Source organism: Momordica charantia, assembly GCF_013281855.1.
Source record: "Momordica charantia cultivar OHB3-1 chromosome 8 unlocalized genomic scaffold, Mcharantia_2.0 BLBB01000008.1, whole genome shotgun sequence".
Lineage (NCBI taxonomy): Eukaryota > Viridiplantae > Streptophyta > Magnoliopsida > Cucurbitales > Cucurbitaceae > Momordica > Momordica charantia.
This window is the reverse complement of record NW_028275166.1, coordinates 5,226,542-5,250,145: the sequence shown is the minus strand read 5'-3', so window position 1 is coordinate 5,250,145 and position 23,604 is coordinate 5,226,542. Positions and strand designations below refer to the sequence as shown.

The window sequence follows — 23,604 nt, the reverse complement described above, 5'->3', positions numbered from 1 at the left end:
ATAAACCGAAGATATTTTATTTAAACCCTTGTCATTTCTTTTTCGACTTCTTTTCTTTCTCTTTTTTTATTATTTATTTATTTTTGTTTATTTTAGAGCTAGTGAATTAGATTTGTTTCTTTTTATCAACTTTTGAACTGGAATGACTAACTATATAATTTGGTTATGAAATAAAAATTTATAACATTTTTAAAATTTTCATCTCCAATAATTTAAAAGCTTCATTATTTGTCTTTAAAGTATTAAAGATTTCAATCGAGCTCTATTCAATAATACCATGAAATTTTATAAAGTAACATGATTTAGCAATTAAAAATATTATTTTCAAAAGCAGGCATGTGTGAAGGTTAAATATTTATCTTCATAACTTGATTAATATTTAATCATTCTTGGTTGATTAAAATTTTAATTCGATTATCAAAAATTTGTTATTAGATAATTGAAGTCGACCTTTAAGAAACGCTAGCTCACATAAAACAATGTGTTCATATGATTTGTCACTAGTTTTTTTTTTATTCAAATTTAATATTATTATGGACTTGATTTAATTTTTTTAAATATTTTTTAATATCAAATAAATATTAGAGATAAAATTGGAAATGAGTGGTATAAATTTAAGGGATTAATATATTGATGGACTATTTAAAGATCCTAATTAGATAAAAGGATGGAAGGTATGGAATTTACACTTTTTGTAATGAAACAAACTAAGATCAACTAAATTACAAAACTATCCTTTTGTATATACACATTAATATTAATTGATTTTTAAATTCTAGAATTCATTAATTGGAAGGTTATATTTTGAATCCCATGATATTTGCTTAACATCCAAAAATATCCCAAAATCCCTCAAATTCGAAAACCTCCAAAAATATCCCCAAATTCGAAAATAGTGATGGTTCGTGTCTCCGTCTGTCTCAGAGGCTTCGTATTCGTCACAGAGTTGTCTGTTCCTGTCGCCGAGCAGTCCGTTTCCATTCTACCATCGTTATGTTTCTGTTCGCTCCTTCGTCTCTAGTCCCCACCTCCGTTTTTCTCCGTGCCGGAGCAATTCGTCTCCATTTGTCCCGATCGAAAAGTTTGCATTCCAATATATCCTAATATATCCTAATGTTAAAAACATTGTTAAGTAGTACCCAATAGTTGTATACATAGGGTTATATGGGAATATATCTTAGATATATTGGGATATATGAGATATATGGGGGAAAAAGTGCTCGAACGAGAGGAATCTGTTGAATCAAATCTGAAATGCGTCCGGTGGTGGCTTCCAACAACCGGGAATCAAGCAATTAATGTTTAAATTTTGTATGTGCCCACGATAATTAAAGGAATATGATTGCAATTTAGAGATTCAAATCTTTTACATTCCAAAAAATAATAATAATAATAACTATAACTATAATAAAAGTAAATGTAATAAATAAGGGTAAAATCGATATTATAAAAAAAATCCTCCATGCAGTCTAAAATTACGGTGATGATAATTAATATTAACAAAGAATTTTTTACAACAATTATTAATAATTATCCTAATATACAAAGCCAACCTAAGTCCAAAAGGTCGTGAACCCAAATTCGTCGTATTAAATAAAATGATTATTAGTATTTAAATAGAAATAAGAATGGTATTTATACAATATAAGTTGAAATTACATATTAGTTTCATAAACAATGAATGCTATATCAAAATAAATTAGAATATTTGACATTGAATTATTTCAAATTAATTCTTCCTCAACTCAAGAATAATATTAAAATGTTCCTTATAATCTCATAAGATTCTAATGAACCAATCCTACACCAAAAAAAAAAAAAAAAAAAAAATCTTTGTAGCCTATGAGTTAAAAAGGTTACACTAGAAGAAGCCCCAATTGAAAATGGATGAGGTAGTTGAAGATATTTACATAAATACAACAAGCCTTCATCTAATGTCTACAACTTAATTCAATGGAAACCAAAAAGTTAGTCTAGTCTAACACCATGTGTAGCAACTACAGGGAGTGTTTTTGAGATCAAGTTTTTGCTAACATCTAAACTTTCGCCGAACTCACAGCCACATCCAGAATTTGGATAAGCAGCAGCATCCAATCGATAATTCAGTCTGTTTCCGAATCCGAGCAGAATGGTATCCTGTTTTCTTCGTCATAAGGTTCGGGAAGATATGGATGTAGAGCTTCAGTGCCGAGAAAAATCTACATTGTTGTTCCTGCACCATCAGATAGGAGAGATGCTGCGGCAGCAGCAGCAGTAGGAACGACACCGGTGGATATTCCCGGTTTCGACAAATGCAGCAGGCTGTAAAAAGTAAAGATAAAAGCTTGGTCTCTTGTCACACTTTAGAAGGTGCAACCAGAATAGCAAAAGACAGACATATTTGGTATTTGATCTTATTTTGAGCTAACATGAATAAAAACTCTCTCAATTTAGATTTTCTAACCCCACAAGTATATAGTTACAGGTTTCCACGGCAGAGGAGCAAGTTATTGATTACAATGCAAAAGCATCCAGTAAAAAAGTGCCCTGTGAATGCAAAACAATTCAACAACATATAGATAATGAATGATATTTGTGAACTTGTTTCGTGTTTTTTTTTTGCAGCAGTCATTCAACAAGGCAAGAAGATACCCATAAGGCTGATTATCAAGTCCATATCAGCAATCACAGCTCCAGTCTGTGAGATAGGCTAATGAACATGCACAAACTGAGTAGAACTAGGACAAAGATTTACTCCTAATAAAAGTACTTACGGTGCAAGATATTCACAGAAAGTTGACACTGCACCGGCTACTTCAGAATAGTTTTCAGAAGTTGCTGGGGCTGTCACTTCGACTAGCTGTATACCAGGTGTTACAGGCACAGCCTCATCCGTCGAATGTAGCTTTAACATCTTATTAACTGATGAAACTGTCACGGTTATGTGAGCACCCCGATGGAAACGGAAAGCAAAACCAACTCTAAGCAGCTCATGGTCTAACTTGTAGCCAAGTGCATAGAACAGACGAAGCACATTCTTGCTAACTTTGCTTTCTACCATTGTCCTAACCAGAACAGAGAGTTGTTCAGCCCCTGCTCCTCTCATTGCCCCTCCAATATGTTTAACCGTCCTAAAAATCAAGGGGACACTTCTCATTAATTCAGTTAGCTCCAAAAGAGTAAACACCAAATATAATAAATAACACGCTGTTACTGCAAAAGACCAAGTTGTACCATGCCGGTTCAGCCTGCTCTAGATCACACAAGATCCGAACCTCCGAAGCCACAGCACCTAACATCATGCCGAGAGATTACGAACTTAGACATGAAATAAAATGGAAGCACAACCTCCATTTTTCTAAGAGAAATGCTGCTCCCATCAATCACTCTTATGAAATAAAAAACACTATACAGGGGCATTTGGGGCGTGAGTTCGGCATCTTCAGCCCGGGAATATTAAGTCTAGGGATTAAGTAGAGGGTTTTGGAAGTTTAGGAATTGGGGTTGGTTTGGGTACCTGTTGAAAACTTGAAACTCATGGGTTTGTCTAACAAACCCCAAACATGACAACCCACGGGATGAACATGGATTCGTACTTTTAAGCTATATCCAAATCCTCACACCAAACACCTCCAATGAGAAAACCATCACATGCTGACAGGCAAAATATACAATAATATGATGAAGAAAAAGATGCATACCTAAGTTGGGTCCACTTTTTAGGCATATTTCATGAAGTCTCAATCGTTCTCTAGGAACGCCGCAAATACCTTGAAGAAGTATCTCAAGGGCCTCAACGTGCTGCAGAATCAAACTGTCAATAGAAGTCCAAAGCACGAAACTTATCGCTACTGTCAAGAAAGGAATAACTAAGGGAAAAAATTACATCCATTTACACACAACAGCCGTGAAATAAAAATAAAAATAGCACGCAGTATCACAATGCAGGAAAACATTAAATCATGATTGATAGAATAGCAGCAACAGTGAAGACGTTGCAGAATGTAACCGGGACATTCTCCAATTAGAGAAACCTAGAACAAAATTACCCGGGAATGGAAACGAAAACGAATTGTGAGACAGAAATGGAACTTGCCTGTGTCTCTATTATGCCCTGAACAACACACTCCATCGTAGTCTGTGCTGGGGGCCACTTCGATTAGCTTCTGTTTCAAACTTCCGGCATCTGAATTAGTCTTCAACAGCCGAACCTTCAAATACCCAGCTGCATCTCCATGGCCTCGGATTCGAAACCAGAAACGTGAACCCTGAGTGAAAAACGAACGAGTAATCAGTAATGGAGGGTTTCTCCAATTCTCTCGGGGTCTAGATCTCGCAATCGGAGCAATTTCACGCCTTGACCCGTTAGCGTTTATTATGGATTAAGCCCATGTTGAAGTGTCCTAAAGCAGGTATTGGGCTTTTTGGCCCAATCCCTTGTCAGATCCCAGATTCTACCCACCTTTTTTTTTTTTTTTAAGTTTATGTACGTTTAAAAATAATTATTTTGATCTTTTTCATTTTTATTTTTATCTCTGTAGATCATAATTTCAGCATTACATTTCATTATAAATTTTTATGAAAGGATTTTAACTGTGTATAAAATTTATGTTATAATTTTATAAATAGGGATCAAATTGATATTTTTTAAAAATGCAGAGATTAAAATAAATTTTTTGAAATTACAATAACTAAACTAAAATGAACAAAAATTGAAAATATAAGAATCAAAATCAATCTTTTAAAAATGGTAGAAACCAAGATGAAAGTTAAAATAGAGATACCAAAATAGTAGTTCAACCAAAAATATAATATTTCAAGTCAACAGATCAACCTTGGAACCTACAAATTTCAAGGAGGTGATAATATTGAAAATCTATTAAGTAAAAACAATGTGAAGAAAAATTGGACAAGAATGTAAGTGAAATGAGGACACAGCCAAAAAACAATTCTTATGATGAGGGCATATATAACATTTTTACTCTTTTTTCTACTAGTAATTTAATGCAGGTGGGATATTTTTTATTTTTTTTGAATAATAATGCAGGTGGTTGAAATTATTATTTATAGATGTCAAATTTTTATTTTTTATTTTAGTAATACAACTTTCCCTATTTATTATCTATGTATTCAATTCAAGTGGAAACCAAACTCAGCCATAAATATGCAAACACTTCCAATCCCCAATCCTCTCATACTTTGATTAAGCTCTGTCCCTAAATTTTACTCATGTGTCTCTATTTGTTCTTAATTTTCCCCCAAATTCAATTTAATTTACAATGACAAAGTAATATGATACTTTTTATTCGAAATCCATTCCATATTCTCACTTGTTAAGAAACGTATAATATGCCCATATTGTCATTTTTATAGTATGAGCAAAGCATGTCATTTATTCCCCAATTTATAATGTAGATATTAAGGCTAATAATTGAATATTTAACAATTTATTTACTAGACTGAAAAAAAAATTGAGAATAGTATTGGCGTATTGCCAGAGCTAGAGACTCTTATACTATCATGTGTAAGCATTTTTTTAATTAATAATAATAAAAGAATTGGTAATCTCTAATTTCCTCGGCCTAGACTTCCCCTAGATTATATATATTTGTACAAGCCAACAAAGAACGACGCGCCGCCATTGGTGCAGGTTCACTCGCCGCCGCCGCCGCCGCCGCCCGTATTGAGTTTAGAGAGGAAAAAGATGGAGGCGGAAGAGATCAGAACGGCGGCGGCGAAACAAGCGAGATCGGCGGCAGAGTTCAAAGGTATACTCTTGAACTTCTCCAACACACCCACTTGCAGAATCATCACCACCGCATGCCCGATCTTCGACTTCACCGCCGACACCGATTCCATTCCCACCCACGTCGGAAGTTTCTGAAACAATTGCAAAAACCAAAAAGTTAAGAATTTTATCTTCATTTCAATCAAATTTGGGGTTATTTTTTTAATTTTTTAATTACCTTCATGTAGAAGAGACCAAACAAGTTGGATCCAGAATTCCAATGGCGGTTTTCTTCCTTCATCTTCTCGGGTCCAACGAACATTGCAAACAATCCCACCCCAAAAACAAACAGAGCAGTTCCGACGAGGAACATATCTGCCAAAAGTTCGCATTGCGTTCTTAAACAAATAAATCGAAAAACAAGAAAAATTGGGTTTAATTTCGGTTCAAAATTTACCTATGGCTTGAATTAGAAGCTCCACCGTATGATTTTGGTCCGACTTCTGCGAGAGGCCATGGAAATACTGCAGATAAGACTCTGCAACAATAAAGCTCCCCTGAAAAATTCCAAAACAGAGCAGTTGGAAACAAGATTTTGGAATTGGAATGAGAAAGGAAAACTAAAATTATTTTGAAGTCGGCGCCGGTCACCTCCAGGTAGCAGAGTATCGAACCCAATAAAGATCCGGCGACGGCGAATAACGTGAAGAATCGGCAGTCGATTATGCTCTGAGGAAAAACCATAAATCCCGGTGAGGCTTTTAAATGCTAAATTATTAGCTGTTTGATTAATCCAATACCTTTTCGATGAAGTCCTGAATCTTCGTCTTCCCCACAGCGGTCTTCAATTTAACGAGAAGATTCGCCAGCAACGAACCCAAATCCAGTTCTCTGGTTTTGGTGTCCACGGTCTCCGGAGCCGCCACCGCCGCCTTGACGGTGACCATCTTCCTTCTCTCGCCGTCGCCGGAAGTTAACCCCCGTTCGCCGTTGTTGAACGCCGTTCTGCCCATACACCTCACCGTCGTCGCCGGCGATGGAGAGGCAGAGGAAGAGACGACAGAAGCTGAAGGCCGAATCGGCCGGAAAAATCTAGTGGCTGCCATTGTTCTTTTTTAGTTTATCGATGAAATTTGGTGTGCATTTTTTTTAATACCGTCCAATGGAGAAGGAAGATTCGCAGCATATTTTGGCCGGAATTTGTCCGGAAGTGAAGATTAACAGAACGATTTCCCTTTTGCTTGGAGACGTGGGCTTTTAGTTTCCACGTTAGATGACGTGGCGTCTGGAATTCAACGGTTTGTGGGCCCGCTTGTGTCCGGGACCGCACACGTGGAGGTCATAGTCTTTTTGGGGACTTTTGATGGCATGCGTCGGCGGTGGGGGCTACTACAGGAAGGTTCAGACTCGGAACTTTGTCACCGGCCGGAATAACCGAATACGCACTGCCGCCGTGCTGGACTGGACGGTGAATGATACAACCCCGCCGGAATTCTAGTTTTTTTTTTCTTTTCTTTGTAATTTTGCCAGCAAGAGAAGCCGAGCTATGTCAGTATTTGAAATCACGTATAATATATCAAGGTTAAAAAATTATTTATAAAGACAAAATTATTATTCATGCCAACTTAAATCTAACTCAACCCTAATAGTACGTTTGATATCAAACATATTCTTGTATTAAAAAAAAGGTATATACTATATACTAGAAATTTGTACCAAATATACAACTGAGAGATCCATTGGAATAAATATATAAGGATGGATACCTAATTGAATGTTAGAATAAATTAGAAGAATATGCGAGACTGACAAACAATTTTGAAAATATAGAATTATGTTAATTTAAAAAATTTGTTGGGATTCTCTTTCGATTGTCTTTCTCAAAAATATTTCCATCAATTTTTCAATGTTTCTAAATTATTTTTAAATTTTATATCAAACCATCCTTATTTGAAAAATGAAAACGCACAAAAATACAAAAAATATAAATTCAGTGGAACACAAAAAATGGACGAATGACAGTGATTAAATGATATTCAATTTGAAGATCAGTGTCTGACAACAATTTGTGAAAAAAAAAATTAGTAGAATTAAGTAGAAAATACAGCGACAAAATATGTGAAAATGTAGAAAAAGAAAGCAAATTGCAGAGACGAGTAAGGAAAAGAATGTAAAAAGATCTGGTGAAGAAGAGAAAGGACACCTAGTAGATTATACGAGAGTTTTGTTTTGTTTTGTTTTTCTTTTGTGGAAAAGCAAAGTTTACAAAGGGAAGTGAGGCCGGGGGGAGAAAAATGGCATAAATCAAGTAATTGTATGAATGTTCGGGGAATCATAGAAACTCATATTTTATGCGGGAATCAAGATAGCTTCAAATTAGCCTTTCTGAGATACCTGACAATTTTAGGATTATCACAATCCAAAATGGTAATCCACATGCCCATGATGCGGGTATTTTAGATTACCGCCAAACAAACCGTTCTTAAAAATTGTGTTTATTTCGATTTTTATATTTTAAATAGATTTTAATTAGCCTTTTATACTGTCAAATGCTTGAACATTTAGTTGACATGATTCGACAGGTAAGCCTTAAATAATATAGTCAACCTGTCACATAATGAAAAGTTCAACTAACTAGAGAAAAAGGATTTATAAGACAAAAAATTAAATGTTCATAGACTTGATGAAAGCTAATTTTTAAAGTACATGAATTAGATAAATACAACCTTGAAGTTTAGGTTGATTTGTAATATTCACATTTCTTGTTTATTGTTTTTCATTTTTCATTTTTCATTTTCAATTTTTGAGAAACATAAATATTTGGTAATCATTCATCTTTGTGGTATTTTATCATTTTTAAGAAAAATTTCGAAAAGTGTGTAGAAATTTTGAAAACAACCAAATCAATTTCTTAGTTCTTGTTATCATTTAATAGTTTTTTTTCAAATATAAATATAAATATTATTTTATCATTCTTAACTTATAAAATATATAATAACTATTTTTTAATTTGGAATATTTAATTTTAAAAAAATCGTTTTAATATAAAAGTTTTACCTTTTTGACTTAAAATTTCACATACAAAAAATAATTACTAAAACATAAACATGTTTCCGTGATTATGTTCAAAATCCGAGACTTCCAATTAGAGACGTTCGCTCTTATGGACTCTGGAGCCGATCAGAAGGTTATTCAAGAGGGATTGGTCCTTTCAAAATACTTTGAAAAAACCAAAGAAAGTCTCAGCGGAGCCGGTGGAAATCCGTTGAATATCAAATACAAATTATCAAAGGTCCACATCTGCAAAGACGATGTGTGCCTTATCAATACCTTCATCCTGGTCAAAAACCTCAATGAAGGAGTAATTCTAGGTACCCCTTTCTTGACTCAATTATATCCTTTTTCAGTCACTGATAAGGGAATTGTGTCAAAGAAGTTCAACAAGGAAATTATCTTCGAATTCAGTCAGCCAATAATTCCAAGATATATTTCGTCCATTGAAGAAGACATTAGTCTTTATATCAACAGTATCGCCAAGAAGGAAAAACAGATAGAATTCCTTCAGGACGATATAAAGACTTGCAAGGTGGCAATTCAAATCAACAAGCCATCCGTTCAGCAAAAAATACAAAATTTCCTGAAAAAGCTCGAGAAGGAAGTTTGTTCAAACATCCCGAATGCGTTTTGGGATAGAAAAAAGCATATGGTGAATCTGCCATACGTTGATGATTTTAAAGAAGCCGAAATTCCTACTAAGGCTCGGCCCATTCAAATGAGCAAAGATCTGGTAAGGACTTGTACCAACGAGATAACAGATCTTCTCAAAAAGGGGTTAATCAGTCCTTCCAAAAGCCCATGGTCATGTTTGGCCTTTTATGTCAACAACCAGGCAGAAAAAGAACGTGGAATTCCTAGGCTCGTTATAAACTACAAGCCTCTCAACAAAGTCCTAAAATGGATTAGGTATCTTATACCTAACCGTCAGGATTTACTAAAAATGATCACTTCTGCGAAGGTGTTCTCAAAGTTTGATCTAAAATCTGGGTTTTGGCAAATTCAGATTCATCCAAGTGACCGTTACAAGACGGCTTTCAATGTTCCATTCGGACAATATCAATGGAACGTCATGCCATTCGGATTGAAGAATGCTCCATCCGAATTCCAGAAGATAATGAATGATATCTTCAACAAATACCAAGAATTCACAATAGTATACATTGATGACATTCTGGTATTCTCAAACACTGTGGATCAGCACTTCAAGCATCTCCAATTGTTTCTCAATATCATCGGAACAAATGGTCTGGTGGTATCCCAACCAAAGATTAAATTGTTCCAAACATATTCCTCGGTTATGATATTAATCAAGGAATCATCAAACCCATCCAAAGGTCTCTGGAATTTATGGATAAATTTCCAGACAATATACAAGACAAAACGCAACTACAGCGGTTTTTGGGTTGTGTGAATTATATTGGAGACTTTATTAAAAATCTCCGTACAATCTGTCGGCCACTATATGACAGATTAAAGAGGAATCCAAAGCCTTGGACTGTAGAACATACACGCGCAGTCCAATCCATCAAAGTGCTGGCAAAAAGCATCCCATGCTTATCCTTAGTGGATGAACAGTCGCACCTCATTATTGACACCGACGCCTCAGAAATTGGTTACGGCGGTGTTCTCAAACAGGAAGTTAACGGAAAAATCTCCATAATCCGTTATCATTCAGGAATATGGAATAGTGCCCAGAAAAACTATTCCATAGTGAAGAAAGAAGTATTAGCAATAGTACTTTGCGTTCAAAAGTTCCAGGGAGATCTTATCAACAAGGATTTCACTGTACGAACAGACTTAAAAGCAAGCAAATACATCTTCGAAAAAGATGTAAAGAATCTTGTCTCAAAGCAAATCTTCGCAAGGTGGCAGGCAATATTATCTTGCTTTGATTTCAAAATCGAGCCTATAAAAGGAAGTGAATACTCCCTTGCTGATTACCTCTCAAGAGAACATCTCTTGAAGACATCAAAATCAGCTCTGACCTCCCTTCCTCAAGATGGAACCTCCTCCTGGCCGGAGACGGCCAAACTCTCAGCGGCCACCGCCGCAAACCAATCGCGACCTCCGTCGCCAAGAAATGAGTCTTCCATTTCCCCCAAACAGTAGCATCCTCTTCAAGGGCTGCTATCGCAAAGGGCAAAAGGCCCCTTAATCAATCATCTGTACCATCACCGATGAGTGCAGAGAATTATGCCATGGATATCCAGTTTGAAACGGTATCCAGGCGTCAGCCAGGTTCTTCTCAGAGAACCTTGACTATCCAATCAGGCCTTCCGAGCCTTCCAACTCCTTCAAGCACGTTGTTACGCCCCGCGGCAATACAACGAGAGACAGGCGCCCTGCTACGGCAGCCGCCGCTCCCAGACCAACGATTCCGAGGAACCCTTCCTCGTTTTCTCAAATAGTCAGGCCAAAGGTTTTCCAACCAAGGCCTCCCATCACTGGTTATTTCACCAAAACTACCCTGGTGGACTCAACCATTGAACCAGAGTTCGACGGACCTTCGGTCCAAGAAGTCTGCAAACAGATATTTCTCATGGCTTCAATTTCCTGCCAGAGGATCTTCAAAAGACCCGAACTTACTATGAGTTTATTCTGGTAGATTCAAAGTCTGCAGAAATAACTCATGTTCCAGACAGAAATGATCCTTCTAGGACCATTTACTCAAAGCTCAGGATCTTCCGCATTCTTACCCCTTCCTCTTGGAAACAGGGTATGTTTGTAGGAAAGATATTGTCGGCAACCTTTCAACCTCAATCATACAATTACCGAGACTACATGAAAGCTTGGTATATTGTTTTCTGGTTACAAGGTTACAACCATTCTTGGTTTGTGACATTCTGTAAGCAAGCTTACAGATCTCACTTTCCAAATTGGTTTCAAACTTGGTGGAACTACTTCGGACTCTCCGAAGAAATTTTTCCGGTAGAAGTTCAGAGGTCTTACCACCTATTCCAACAAAGTATCTACTCGTCTCCCCTCTCTAAGACGTTTAGATTTGCTTTGTACTTTCAAATACCATGGATCTTTTGCTGGAATTTCCAGCTAGGATCCAGTGGAAACTTCAAAGCGTTAAGCAAAGCTTTACGCATCAAATGGTGGGAAAAATTCGATTATTCCTACCTAGAATCTGACAAGATGAAGGATTGGTTGAAAACCAACGTTCATCTTCAAGACATGACAAGGCAAGAAGATGAGAGCTTCCTTCTTGCCAAAAATGCTGTCATGAGTTCGCTAGCTGGAGCCGGATCCCAAGCCGACTTCAACTCAGTACTCAATACCGTCGCAGTTCAGATTTCTGATCCCGACGAAGCCCAGACGGATGTAGATTCTTCCGCCTCTGTCAACAATGATGCCGTAGACGACGAAGAAGACTTCGATCCCTTCGATGGATACGACATCAACGACCCATATCTAGATTCACAGCCTAGCTGAGACTAGATATTTTAAGAGTTTATTTTAAATTTTCTTATTGTAAATTATGTAAATTAATTTGTTTAAATTTCGTTTTGAATTTTGGATAAAATCATTGTATTCCGATCTTATCATCACTATCCCAGTCTGTTTTTGTGAAGGACTTGCAGAAGAAATCACGATGCAGTAGATGACATGCTTCTGACGTGGAATAACCAACCACAAGGCAACGCAGGTAGCGTACAGGATTGACTTAGATGAGAGGATTCCATATCTCACAAGGCAACTCTAGTCGAAAATCTATGGTGTTCCTTTGGCAGTGAAAGGCGGGAAGCCAAGAGTAAGACCTTGGATGGAACGGCCTAATTGGAAACCAGAGAAGCCTTTACGATTGATATACAGAATCTGCAATCCTCGCTAAATCAGAAGAAGCCGGGTGACTTCGTCAGATTTCTAAAGCAAGGCATCCAGTCCAAAAACAGTCATATCAGCCTTTATTTTCCAACTTTTCTTTTTTTGTCAAGTTGTAATTATTTCCGCTTTACCTTATTTCTTTTCCTGTTTTTGCAAACATAAGATGCCTCTTGTCGACCACGCTTATGTTTACTTTTTAAAAGTAGATTCCAAAGAGATAAGATGTCAGTCAAGGACTTGTCTTGTCGGCCATACTCTATCTCTTTAGGTTGTATCAAATTATGTTGAGACAAGTGTCAAGGCAATAGTAAGAAATCAATAATTGTATCTTAAACTAAATAGATACAATTTTAAAAGTTGTAATAAGTTTTTAAAGTACTTAGACTAAATAAATGTGATGTGACAAATTTAGTGATCAAACTTATAATAAAAAGTTAAAACCATTGGGTAATTTTTTTTTTTGTTTGGGATGAATGAAGGTTATTCAAATTACACCGACCAATGAACATATACAACAACATGCTTGATATTAAAAAGAAACGTGGTTCTTATTTTGTTCTTGGGAATTATCTCCACGTGCATAATAAATATGTGGCTTCAAAACTTCAAACCATGCACTATTTTCCTACCACAAAGTGGAAAAGGAAAATGGGTAACAAAAAAAAAAAAAAAAAAGAAAAAAAGAAATCCCTCTTAAAATCTCCAAAATTACACAAAAACCATCTCTTTGTTAGAGCCATTATGGACAGCTTTATGAAGAATCTCAAGATATTATTATAGATAACATAATCAAATACAACAGCCTGTTTCAATTCTATCCACTCATGATCATCACCCTCTCGAATCTTGTCTATAAATCCAACCATATCTCTCTTTCTTTTATAAGGGAATATATATATATATATATACTTTTTTTATATTGGAAACATATCCATCAAATAAAAAGAAAATCTCCATTTTCAAAAATCCCCACATGCTCCCTCACCAAAAGTTTAGATTTTTTGATTCAATTGCCAATTTTGAATTTAGTCTCAATTTCCTTTGTATGATTTGAGAAACAACTCTTTGTGGGTATATGTAGGAAGTAAGGTTATAAGAAAGGGCAAATTTCATATTTCAAATTAGGTTTTTACGGTTTTAAAAATTTCGATTTAATACTATAACTTCTAAATGATTTTCTACCCATTTGAAAACCTCATTCACTTTTACTAATTTTTTTTATTCAATCTTAAACCATACTACTAAATTAACATAGTGATTCCAATAATGCATTCATTGTGATAAAGACTTATAATAGTAGGGAGGATTAGTAAGTTTAGACTAAATCATAAAAACCAAATTGAAAATTAACTTAAAAGTTCAAGAATCAATTTAACAATTAAGGGATTGTTTGTTATGCAATCTGATTATGTTCATTGTTTTCAGATTCAATATGATTTAATAAATATCTATTAGACAAATTTGTTTTTTAAAACTATCTTCAGATTTTGCAATTCATTAAAACGAAATTTTTATGTTTTCAAGTGTTTTTGGATTTTAAATTTGAAACTTTGAAATTAACTTAGATAATATTTCATGTTATAAATTCGTTTCATTTTTTTAAAATAAAAAATATTACAATACATTATAAATTATATAATATTGTGAATATTTGTAACAAATATATTAATAAATTCTACTAACAAACACATATTCGAAAACACTGAAACATGAAATATAATTTTCTTTTTATATAGTATCCTATATTGATATTTATGTTTACAAGTTACTAAACAAACGTATCTTGAAGTACAAAACTATTTCTTACCCTGCAAAATTAAAATTTAATTAAATATGTATATATCATCGAGAAAAAATTAGAAAAAAAAAAGTGGGCATTGAATTGAATTGAACTGCGGAAAAAAAAAAGGAAAGAACAATTAAAACATGGGGGAAAACAATTGTAGGAGAACCGGTTTGGTCAAAACGCGGCTGCCTCCCCCAACCGGTTGGGTCCCACCAAGACTCTCTCCACGTTGTCGGAGACTCGGAAGGAACCCGCCAACCTTGCCGCCTACTTTTTTTTTTTTTTTTTAATTTTTTTCCCCTCTCTCTCTCATTTTCGTATTTATTTTGCAGCCGAATTTCTAGTTCCACGTTGTGTTCCGATTCCTTTTTTTTTTTTTCCCTTTTTACGCTCATTTCAGAAAAAAAATTAAATTGTCAATTTAATTTGCTCTTTAATCCAGGTTGCTAATAAAGCATGTGTTTTTGGTTATTCACTTATCTCGAAAATGATATGTAATAAGTTAAATGATAGGTCCAAAAAATATGTTAAATGACCAAATAATTAATAGAAAATATCAAACTAATTTTTGTATGCAAGGTTGAGCTTGAATACTAAAATAAAATACATTAAAGTTCATAAAGTTAAATGAAACCGAGTTCTTTTCATAATCAAACTTTTACTCTGTAATTAAAGAACAAAAATTCTTCTACTTCTGTATATCAAATTTTTTAGTGTATGTAGATTGTAAAGTTAGGTATCTATCGATTGAATTTTAGACAGTTTCTTTTTCTTTCTTTTTTTTTAAATTTAAGATATTAAAAACTTGAAATTTACTTGACTCATTTAGAAATTAAATATTTTTCGTGTTTGAATGGGATTGTGAAACTCAATCCTACTGAGCCTATATTTTTGACTTGTGTACTAAATGACTATTAGTTGTTATCTTAATCTTGATCCGTGTCTAATTAAAATACACCAGAAAAACTTACCTCAAATGACAACTATTTTTATAGCCCAACTTATATATATAATTATTAGATATTAAATATATGAATTAAATTTACCTAACCAATCAATTTAAGTTTTTAGGTTGAGTGGTGGTTTATTCATCTGTATAAACAAAGTTGAATCCCTACATTGTCGTTTCCTTCCGATTCATTATTAATTTCTACTTGTTGGATCTTATGTTATTTTTCAAACCCACAAATGAGGGGAGTAAAACAGGTGTGATTCTATTGTTGTTTTTTTTTCAATTTTAAATCCTACTAATCCGAAAATGAGATGCTATAAATATCTATATTATGTTATTGTTTAATTTCCTTTATTTATTAATAGAAAAAATTAATTATATATATATATATATTTAACTTAAACTATAAAAATAGTTGCCATTCGAAGTAAGTTTCTTTTCCGTATTTTAATTAGACACGGACAACATATAATTAAGATAACAATTAAGAGTCATCTAGTACACAAGTCAAAAGTGTAGGCTTACAGGATTGAGTTGCACAATCTTACTTGCACATGAAAAATACAAACATATAAACTTCAAATGGGTCTAGTAAATTTCAACTTTCAATATTTTAAATTTAGAAAAAAGAAAAAAAAAGGAGATGAAGAGATAATCCTCTAAAATTCAATGATAGATAACTTCATAATCCATATACACTAATAAATTTTGAGTAAAGAATTAGTCACTCTTATAAAGAGAATCGAGATTGATCTAAAATTTGGGTACAAACTTTACTTAATTCAAATATGGTAATAAAAAATTTAAAAACACATTTTTTTTAATACAATAGATACGGGTAGAGATTCAAACTCTAATAATATAAATTTACTCGTCAATTTAAACGTGATAATTGTTGATTGCACACACGATATTTCTTCACACTACTATGTTGTTAAGTCTAATATACTCGATAATGCCTAAGTGAAATAAAGGGTTTAGTTGGGTCAAGGTTATTATTAATAGTGAGAGTCTTCCCAAATTGGTTCAGGTGGACTCTATTAATATTTATAGTAGTTCATGTCTATTATAAATCTACGTAAAATCTCTATTCTTTTCGACGTGGGATCCTTAATAGACTGGTTTGATCAGATTCGATCGAGTGATCCAAACGTACTTGGGTTGATTCTGATAAGATTGGACGGTCCGATTCGAACACTTAATCGACTCAACTCATGTCAATACCTTTGAAATAGTAATTTTACTCGTAACAATAATGGTAGATTAATGAGTAGAAATTAAGTTTTGTTGTGTTTTTTGGGAGTAATAAATTATGTTGAAATTTAGGAAGAAAACCAATATTTTGACGGTTCCGGCAAAGAAAGGTAATATAGAAAGACGAACTTTGAAATTAAATTTTAAACCTTTGACTTTCAAACCTAAATTGCTCCGAGACTTGAGAGCCACCCACTTTTTTTGTTTTTTTTCTCCTTTTTGCTTCCTTTGGTAAAATTAGAAAATTATATTAGTTAAAAAGGGTGGCCTTGGGCAACAAGTAGTATATAAAAGTATTCATGGGAAGAAAAGTCTGATTGGCAATGTAATTACCACGAAATTTAACCGTCTTCATAAAAAAAAAAAAGTCATAAGATGAGAAAAATAATAGGAGTAAACAAATGTAATTTTAGATCAATTAATTTCGACCATATAGTTTTCAAGTCGATCAAATTCATGATCAAACAAATATATTGCGTAGATAGAAAAAATTTAATTATTAACTAGTTTAGAGTGAGTTTGAGGTGATTAGTACTTTCTTAAAAAAAATGCTTATAAAATAAATATTTACACTCCAAATCATTAAAAAAAAGACATCTCATTTATTGTTCTTGGAATTGGAATGAGATGAATATATATATCTTTATTATTATATTACCATATAAAGTTATTCATAATAAGCTACAGTTTAGTATTCAAATAATGCATTTAAAAGGAAGATATTATATGATTGTGTAAAGAAAACTTATCAACATATCTTTTTACACTTTTTCAAAAAAAAAAAATTTTTTTTATACAACAGTTGAACCGATTAAAACACTTATCTCTAACTACAAATTTGAATCCTCCCTTCACATACATGTTGTACTAAAAAAACTACATTTTTAAGTACATAACAAATAAAATAAACCCATCATAGGGGATGAATTAATCCTTCCTAAGGTCAATTTGGTCTCAAATTGATTAAAAAATGATTGGTCTTACAATAACCCCCTCCTTGTATTTTATGGGCTTGACATTATGTGAATATACCCATTAAAAACCCCTTGAAAAGTTTAGACGAGTGAAATCTTGAATCTTGAATTTTGACTTCTCTGTTTTTTATTTTTTTATTTTTTATTTCAGCCACCATTGAGAGAAGAAGAACAAAAAGGAAAAAAATAATAATTATAAAAGTCTGTTTGAATATAAGAATTCCGCACACATTTCACAACGCTTTTTTCCAGATTTGACCTCTTCCCTTCGCACCCTCTACTCGTTTTTTCATATAAATATAATCTCCATCTCCGTCTTCTTCATTCAGTACTCCAAAACCACTCCCCACTTTCCCCCTCATTTCTTCTCTGGAATCAAAATTCTGTTTCAGAGAATTGAGCGAGAATGTCGGCCACCTCCATAACCTTGCCTTGTCTTCAACCCCAGATCCGATTCCCGTCGCTGAAGACGCCGGCTAGGGCCCGTTCTAATGTCCGGCTTGCTTCCGTACGGCCGATCTGCGCCGCCGAGAAGGCGTCCGCGGCGTCCCCTGTTCAAGCTCCGCAGCGGACGGTTTCGCCGCCGGAACGGACGAAGCTGCCGCTGAGGAAGATTCCCGGCGACTATGGGCCGCCGGTTGTCGGCCCGTTGAGGGACCGGCAGGACTATTTCTACAATCAGGGGAGGGAAGAGTATTTGAAAACTCGAATGCTTAGGTACGAATCGACTGTGTACAGGACCAATATGCCGCCGGGTCCTTTCATCTCCTCCGATCCTCGCGTCGTCGTTTTACTCGACGGCAAGAGCTTCCCTGTACTTTTTGACGATTCTAAAGTCGAGAAGAAGGACCTCTTCACCGGAACTTACATGCCTTCAACAGAACTCACCGGCGGCTACCGGGTTCTCTCTTATCTCGACCCCTCGGAGCCCAATCACGAGAAGCTCAAGCAACTCGTCTTCTTCCTCCTCAAGAACAGCCGCGACAAAATTCTCCCGGAGTTTCATTCCACCTTTTCGGAGCTGTTCGAGACTCTGGAGAAGGAGGTGGCCACCGCCGGTAGAGCAGGGTACAATGCCCACGGCGAACAGGCGGCGTTTAATTTCCTGGCTCGGTCGCTCTTCGGCGCGAACCCGGCGGACACCAAATTAGGCCGCGACGCTCCCAAATTGATTTCGAAATGGGTGCTGTTTCAACTGGGTCCGGTTCTCACCCTCGGCCTCCCCAAGCCCGTGGAGGAGCTCCTCCTACGCACCGTCCGCCTCCCGCCGGCGCTGATCAAGGCCGATTACAAGCGGCTGTACGACTTCTTCTACGAGTCGTCGGAGGCTGTGTTTGCAGAGGCGGACAGATTAGGGATTTCGAGGGAGGAGGCGTGCCATAACCTGATTTTCACCACGTGTTTCAATTCGTTCGGAGGGATGAAGATTCTGTTTCCCAATATGATAAAATGGATCGGACGTGCCGGAGCGAATCTTCACACGCGACTTGCACGCGAGATACGATCCGCCGTTGAGGCCCACGGCGGGAAGATCACGATGGCCGCCATGGAACAGATGCCGCTGATGAAATCGGTTGTGTACGAAGCGTTCAGAATGGAGCCTCCGGTGCCGTTCCAGTACGGGCGAGCGAAAAGGGACATCGTGATCGAGAGCCACGACGCCGCTTTCGAGATCAAAGAAGGGGAAATGATCTGTGGGTACCAGCCCTTCGCCACCAGAGATCCGAAGATTTTCGACAGACCCAACGAATTCGTGCCGGATCGGTTCATCGGCGACGGCGAGGAGTTGCTCAAGCACGTGCTCTGGTCGAACGGACCGGAGACTCAATCGCCGTCGGTTAAAAACAAGCAGTGCGCCGGAAAGGACTTCGTCGTCTTCGCGTCGCGGCTTCTCGTCGTCGAACTCTTCCTCCGCTACGATTCCTTCGACATCGAAGTCGGAGCCTCGCCGTTGGGCGCCGCCGTCACCGTAACGTCTCTGAAGAAGGCAAGCTTCTAACCGCCGGGTAAAAAGAAACAAATCCACGCGCCGGTGGATATTTTAGAGTGAGGTAAAAAAAAAAGAAAAAAAGAAAAAAAACTGTATAGTAGTGGGATAGAAAAAAAGGATGTGGGGTCCACAACTTTATCGTAGCCAATGGCAGGTGATAACGAGGTGGGACCCAATAGAGCTGTCTATCTTCAAGATGTAGATTGTTATCAATATGGTTCCAATAAATCTTTATTGATGTGATTAATTTTTTTTCCCTTTTTAAGGATCATGTGGCCATTTATATAAGTGATTATTCATCATTTAATATTATTTTAATGCTTTATTTTATTTTATTAATGTTTTTTTTTTAATTTCGAATGCATTGATAAATGAATTAAACACGTCGGCCAAAAAGTGGTGAAAATGTTTAACCTTATTGTGTTCCATATTTATTGTGATTCACGTATAAATATACAAATTGTAATTATTTATAACTCTTAAGTTATCTGGATTTTTAGTGTATAAAATTTTCTCCAAAAGTTTTAGAAAATACATGCAGTTAATTTGGATGTAAAAATTTCAATATATATGCAATTAAATAAATGTACGAAATATGTTAATTGACGGCCATTTTAAAAATTGTGTAGATATCTTTTTTACTGGTTAAATTATATTATTGTAGGTTATTTTTGTATCTAATTTTTAACTTGATGATCGGTTACTAATTGTCTTTATATACTACGGTTTAATTTTATATAGTTAGTATATATTAGAAGAAGTTATTGATGTTTTAAAAATTTGAGAAGAAAAAAATTGAACTCTGATGTGATTGACATTATAATTTATTTTATTATTATTTTTTTTTATAGCAATTGACATTATAATTTATTAATTTAGTATTAATTGTAAATAAGATATTGCTTTTGATAAAGTACAAAGTAATTTTTTTAGTTTTGTGGAATACTTTATCATCGTTGTTTGTTTTAGGGTAAATATGTGCGGTTGAATACACCCTAACTAGTAGAAGTTGTTTTTTCTATTTTCCTTTCTAACTTTTAAAAATAAGTTTTTGATGATAATCTATTTTTTTTTCTTAAAGATTTTTAAATTTAGCCAATTTTTAAAGAGTTTAGTTCTAAATTTTCGAGTTTAGGACAAAGTTAACCAAAGATTAGAAAGTACTAAATTTTGTAATAAATGCGAACACCAATCGCTATGGAATGAGTAATTGCTTAAAATTTTACTTTAGAACAAGTCTATTATTTAATAATACAAAGCTTATATTTAATAAAATTTTGTATTGATTTTAATGAAACTTTTAGCACTCAGCTTTAATATTATTAAACCAATCGCCAAATTCTATTGTTTGGTTGTGTTCAATAAGGTAGTTGAATGTTAATAATATTTTTCTAAAGGTTGATATTATACTTTAGATTCGTATACCATGTGATATTAGATGAATGTAAACTCAAAATGTTAGGTAAAATGTAGCTTTTAAATGAGAAAGACTTTATCCTCTATCATTTTCATTACCCTTGTCAACATGCTAATTTTTCAACCACAAAATTATAATAATATAGTTTGTCATCATTTTTATATTCAACAAATTTAAGCCAATAAATAATTATCTAACACATGCATTATATAATAGAGGTATAAGTAATTATAAAAGAAATTTAGATAAAACGCCACTCTTAGAGATAGAATGGATGGACTAGAAATCAAGTTTATTGGATATGTATGATCATGTTCACTTAATATACAAGACGGTTGTAGGACCGACAAGAAATGCATCCCATCTTGCTTTCATGCCACAAGATTTTCAAAAAATTTTGTTCATTTCCTTCAATAATTACAGGAGATTCCTTTTTTTCTTTTTTTTTTTTCTCCAGTAACATTATTTTTCTTTGGTAATAATTTATATTATTATGACTACAACATGTGTTTCAGTTTGGAGTAGTCTTTTTCTCGTCTGTAAATTACTCTCTCAAAAGAGGGTTTTGAGTTTTGACCATTAATTAATAACTATTGAATATTTGTATGTTTGTAGGGTATCTTGTCAAGAAATTTACAACTTTACTTTATATAAATAGTAAAACGAATAATTGTAAATCGAGTTCTAAACTATTGGCATGCAAAAATAAACATGGTTTTAATGATAGCGATATTTTTAAATTAAATTATTGGTTGGTGTTAAGGATGACCAAATGTGATCGAAATTTGAGATTGGATTATTGATGCATTTTCTTGTCTTCGATTCAGCGTGGACTTTTTAATCCTTGTCTTTGTCTCGTAATTTCTCAATTTAGGGAATTGAGGTTGGAATTTAAGGATTTTTATATATGGATGTCGCTCTAATTTCTTACCAGAAAAATTCAATCAAATGGTTAAACGTTAGCTCTTGACTTTTTTTCCAAAGGAGAGATAGAAGAAAAAAAATCCAGATGAATTTATTTAGATAGAATAAAATAAAATGGAATTTTGAAATATAGCAGAAAATTCAAAATTTTACAAAAATAGCATAATCTAAATCCAACCCAGATTTAATATAATAAAAATCACATGCTCATGCTATGTTTAAGAAAGAAATGAAAAAAAAAAAACTAAATTTATACTATTTAGTGGAACTTTTGAAAAATATTAATTATTAAGCATACTAGTTCACTGGGACTAATTTGGCGGTGGATGTAAATAATATTTATAGAACTAATTAATTGGAGATATAAAATCGCATCAATAATTAATATTAAGAATATTGCCTTAAGTAAGGTGATTGATTATATGTTTTAATTTGGTTAGAGGACAAAGATGTAATTTTATTGTAAAATATCCAAAAACTAATATTGAAAGCACTTCTTACTTTTAATATTTATATATATTTAGTTAAATATTGATTAATTTGTCATTCTTTGATTGAAAAAAACAAAAACAAGACAAATTTAATTAGTAGTTTTTTTTTTAAATAACCACGAATAGATCTAAAGATGAAGGAGAGTGATATAAGTTCCATGGATGGGGAGAGTGAGGATTCGAGAAGGAAACAAGAAAAACTTTCCTTTTATCAAAATAAAGAAAAAAAAACTGATAAATCAATTCTGAAAAAAAGTAACCAATAAATTAGGTTCATTAATGTCGTTCGTTCTCTCGACAATAATATCTTGTGATGAGTTGTATTATTAGTTTATGATGTTATGTGTTTGGCTGACGTGGTATTATTTATTAGTATTAGCATGGTATGGACAAAATTTTAGACATTGTCCAAATAATTAAAAGTATAAAGATTGGAATATAATAACAGAGAACAAGTATAATTACAAGAATTTCAATTTTAGTCTGGCGATATTTCTTTTCCAAATGAAACAAAAATAGTTGGCCTAAGTATGTTGGTAAAAGACAACACATACTTTAATTATACATGTTCAATATGTTTTTTTTTTATAAAAGTCTTTAACAACAATAATGGGATGAAATATTATCATACAATATATGAGAACGAGGACTCAAAGTTTAGGATGTTTTAAAGAAATTAGTAAGGATGTCTTAATCACTGCACATCTTTAAGGGCGACATTCTTTTATTAGCTATATATTTTTATTACCATATGGTACAAATTTAATGACCCATCACAGAAAAAAAAAATAACGGAAGAAAGAATGACAACAACATTGAAACTAAGACGGATTAGCTCAAAGTTGGGGATTCGAATTTCCATTACTACATGTTGAACTCGAAGAAAAATAGTGAAAAGTAACGTGACAATTGAATCTCTAATGAAAATGTTAAGTAATTTTTATACCCTTTTTCTTTTTGCCTCTTAATTTTCAAATTTGGTTTTTAAACTTTGTATAAATGCATTTTGAAACCTTAGACTAAAGTCTTATTATGCCTATGGCTTATGGCTTCATATATTCGTTGATGTTGACTTCAAACACTGTGACAAGTATGTGCTCTTAAAACAAACTAACAAAAATTGCCACTAAAATTTAGTATACTAAATAAGTTTAGGGATGAAAATAGTATAAAAATAAAAGTTCAATTTTTAAATTAAAAAGATTAGACATTAAGAACTCA

General features: G+C 34.1%; 3 protein-coding genes across 3 annotated transcripts; 1 reads left to right on the top strand and 2 right to left on the bottom strand.

Annotated features, from left to right (window-relative positions):
- Positions 1-1,843: 1,843 nt before the first annotated feature.
- Positions 1,844-4,327, bottom strand: LOC111014072 (mediator of RNA polymerase II transcription subunit). The gene is made up of 5 exons (XM_022288687.2): positions 4,076-4,327; positions 3,681-3,780; positions 3,214-3,271; positions 2,754-3,110; positions 1,844-2,301 (listed from the first exon to the last, which is right to left on the bottom strand). The coding sequence occupies exons 1-5, from the start codon at positions 4,109-4,111 to the stop codon at positions 2,199-2,201; spliced, it is 654 nt and encodes a 217-aa protein (XP_022144379.1). The 5' UTR covers positions 4,112-4,327; the 3' UTR covers positions 1,844-2,198.
- A 991-nt stretch (positions 4,328-5,318) lies between these two features.
- LOC111014021 (uncharacterized) lies at positions 5,319-7,292 on the bottom strand. The gene is made up of 5 exons (XM_022288615.2): positions 6,508-7,292; positions 6,359-6,436; positions 6,165-6,264; positions 5,946-6,082; positions 5,319-5,859 (listed from the first exon to the last, which is right to left on the bottom strand). Exons 1-5 carry the CDS (start codon positions 6,811-6,813, stop codon positions 5,632-5,634), a joined length of 849 nt encoding a protein of 282 aa, XP_022144307.1. The 5' UTR covers positions 6,814-7,292; the 3' UTR covers positions 5,319-5,631.
- Positions 7,293-17,830: 10,538 nt separating this feature from the next.
- AOS (allene oxide synthase) lies at positions 17,831-19,798 on the top strand. The gene has a single exon (XM_088128230.1). It carries the CDS (start codon positions 17,968-17,970, stop codon positions 19,558-19,560), a length of 1,593 nt encoding a protein of 530 aa, XP_087984356.1. The 5' UTR covers positions 17,831-17,967; the 3' UTR covers positions 19,561-19,798.
- Positions 19,799-23,604: the final 3,806 nt, after the last annotated feature.

Bases quoted from the DNA above. Each gene is read 5' to 3' on its own strand.
- AOS (XM_088128230.1), top strand. From the start codon at position 17,968: ATGTCGGCCACCTCCATAACCTTGCCTTGTCTTCAACCCCAGATCCGA.
- LOC111014072 (XM_022288687.2), bottom strand. From the start codon at position 4,111: ATGGAGTGTGTTGTTCAGGGCATAATAGAGACACAG. The intron at 3,111-3,213 runs GTACAACTTGGT...CTTGATTTTTAG, and splicing joins GAGCAGGCTGAACCGGCATG to GACGGTTAAACATATTGGAG. The intron at 2,302-2,753 runs GTAAGTACTTTT...TACTTTTTACAG, and splicing joins TTCTGTGAATATCTTGCACC to CCTGCTGCATTTGTCGAAAC.
- LOC111014021 (XM_022288615.2), bottom strand. From the start codon at position 6,813: ATGGCAGCCACTAGATTTTTCCGGCCGATTCGGCCTTCAGCTTCTGTC. The intron at 6,437-6,507 runs GTATTGGATTAA...GTTTTTCCTCAG, and splicing joins TTCAGGACTTCATCGAAAAG to AGCATAATCGACTGCCGATT. The intron at 6,265-6,358 runs GTGACCGGCGCC...GGAATTTTTCAG, and splicing joins CGATACTCTGCTACCTGGAG to GGGAGCTTTATTGTTGCAGA.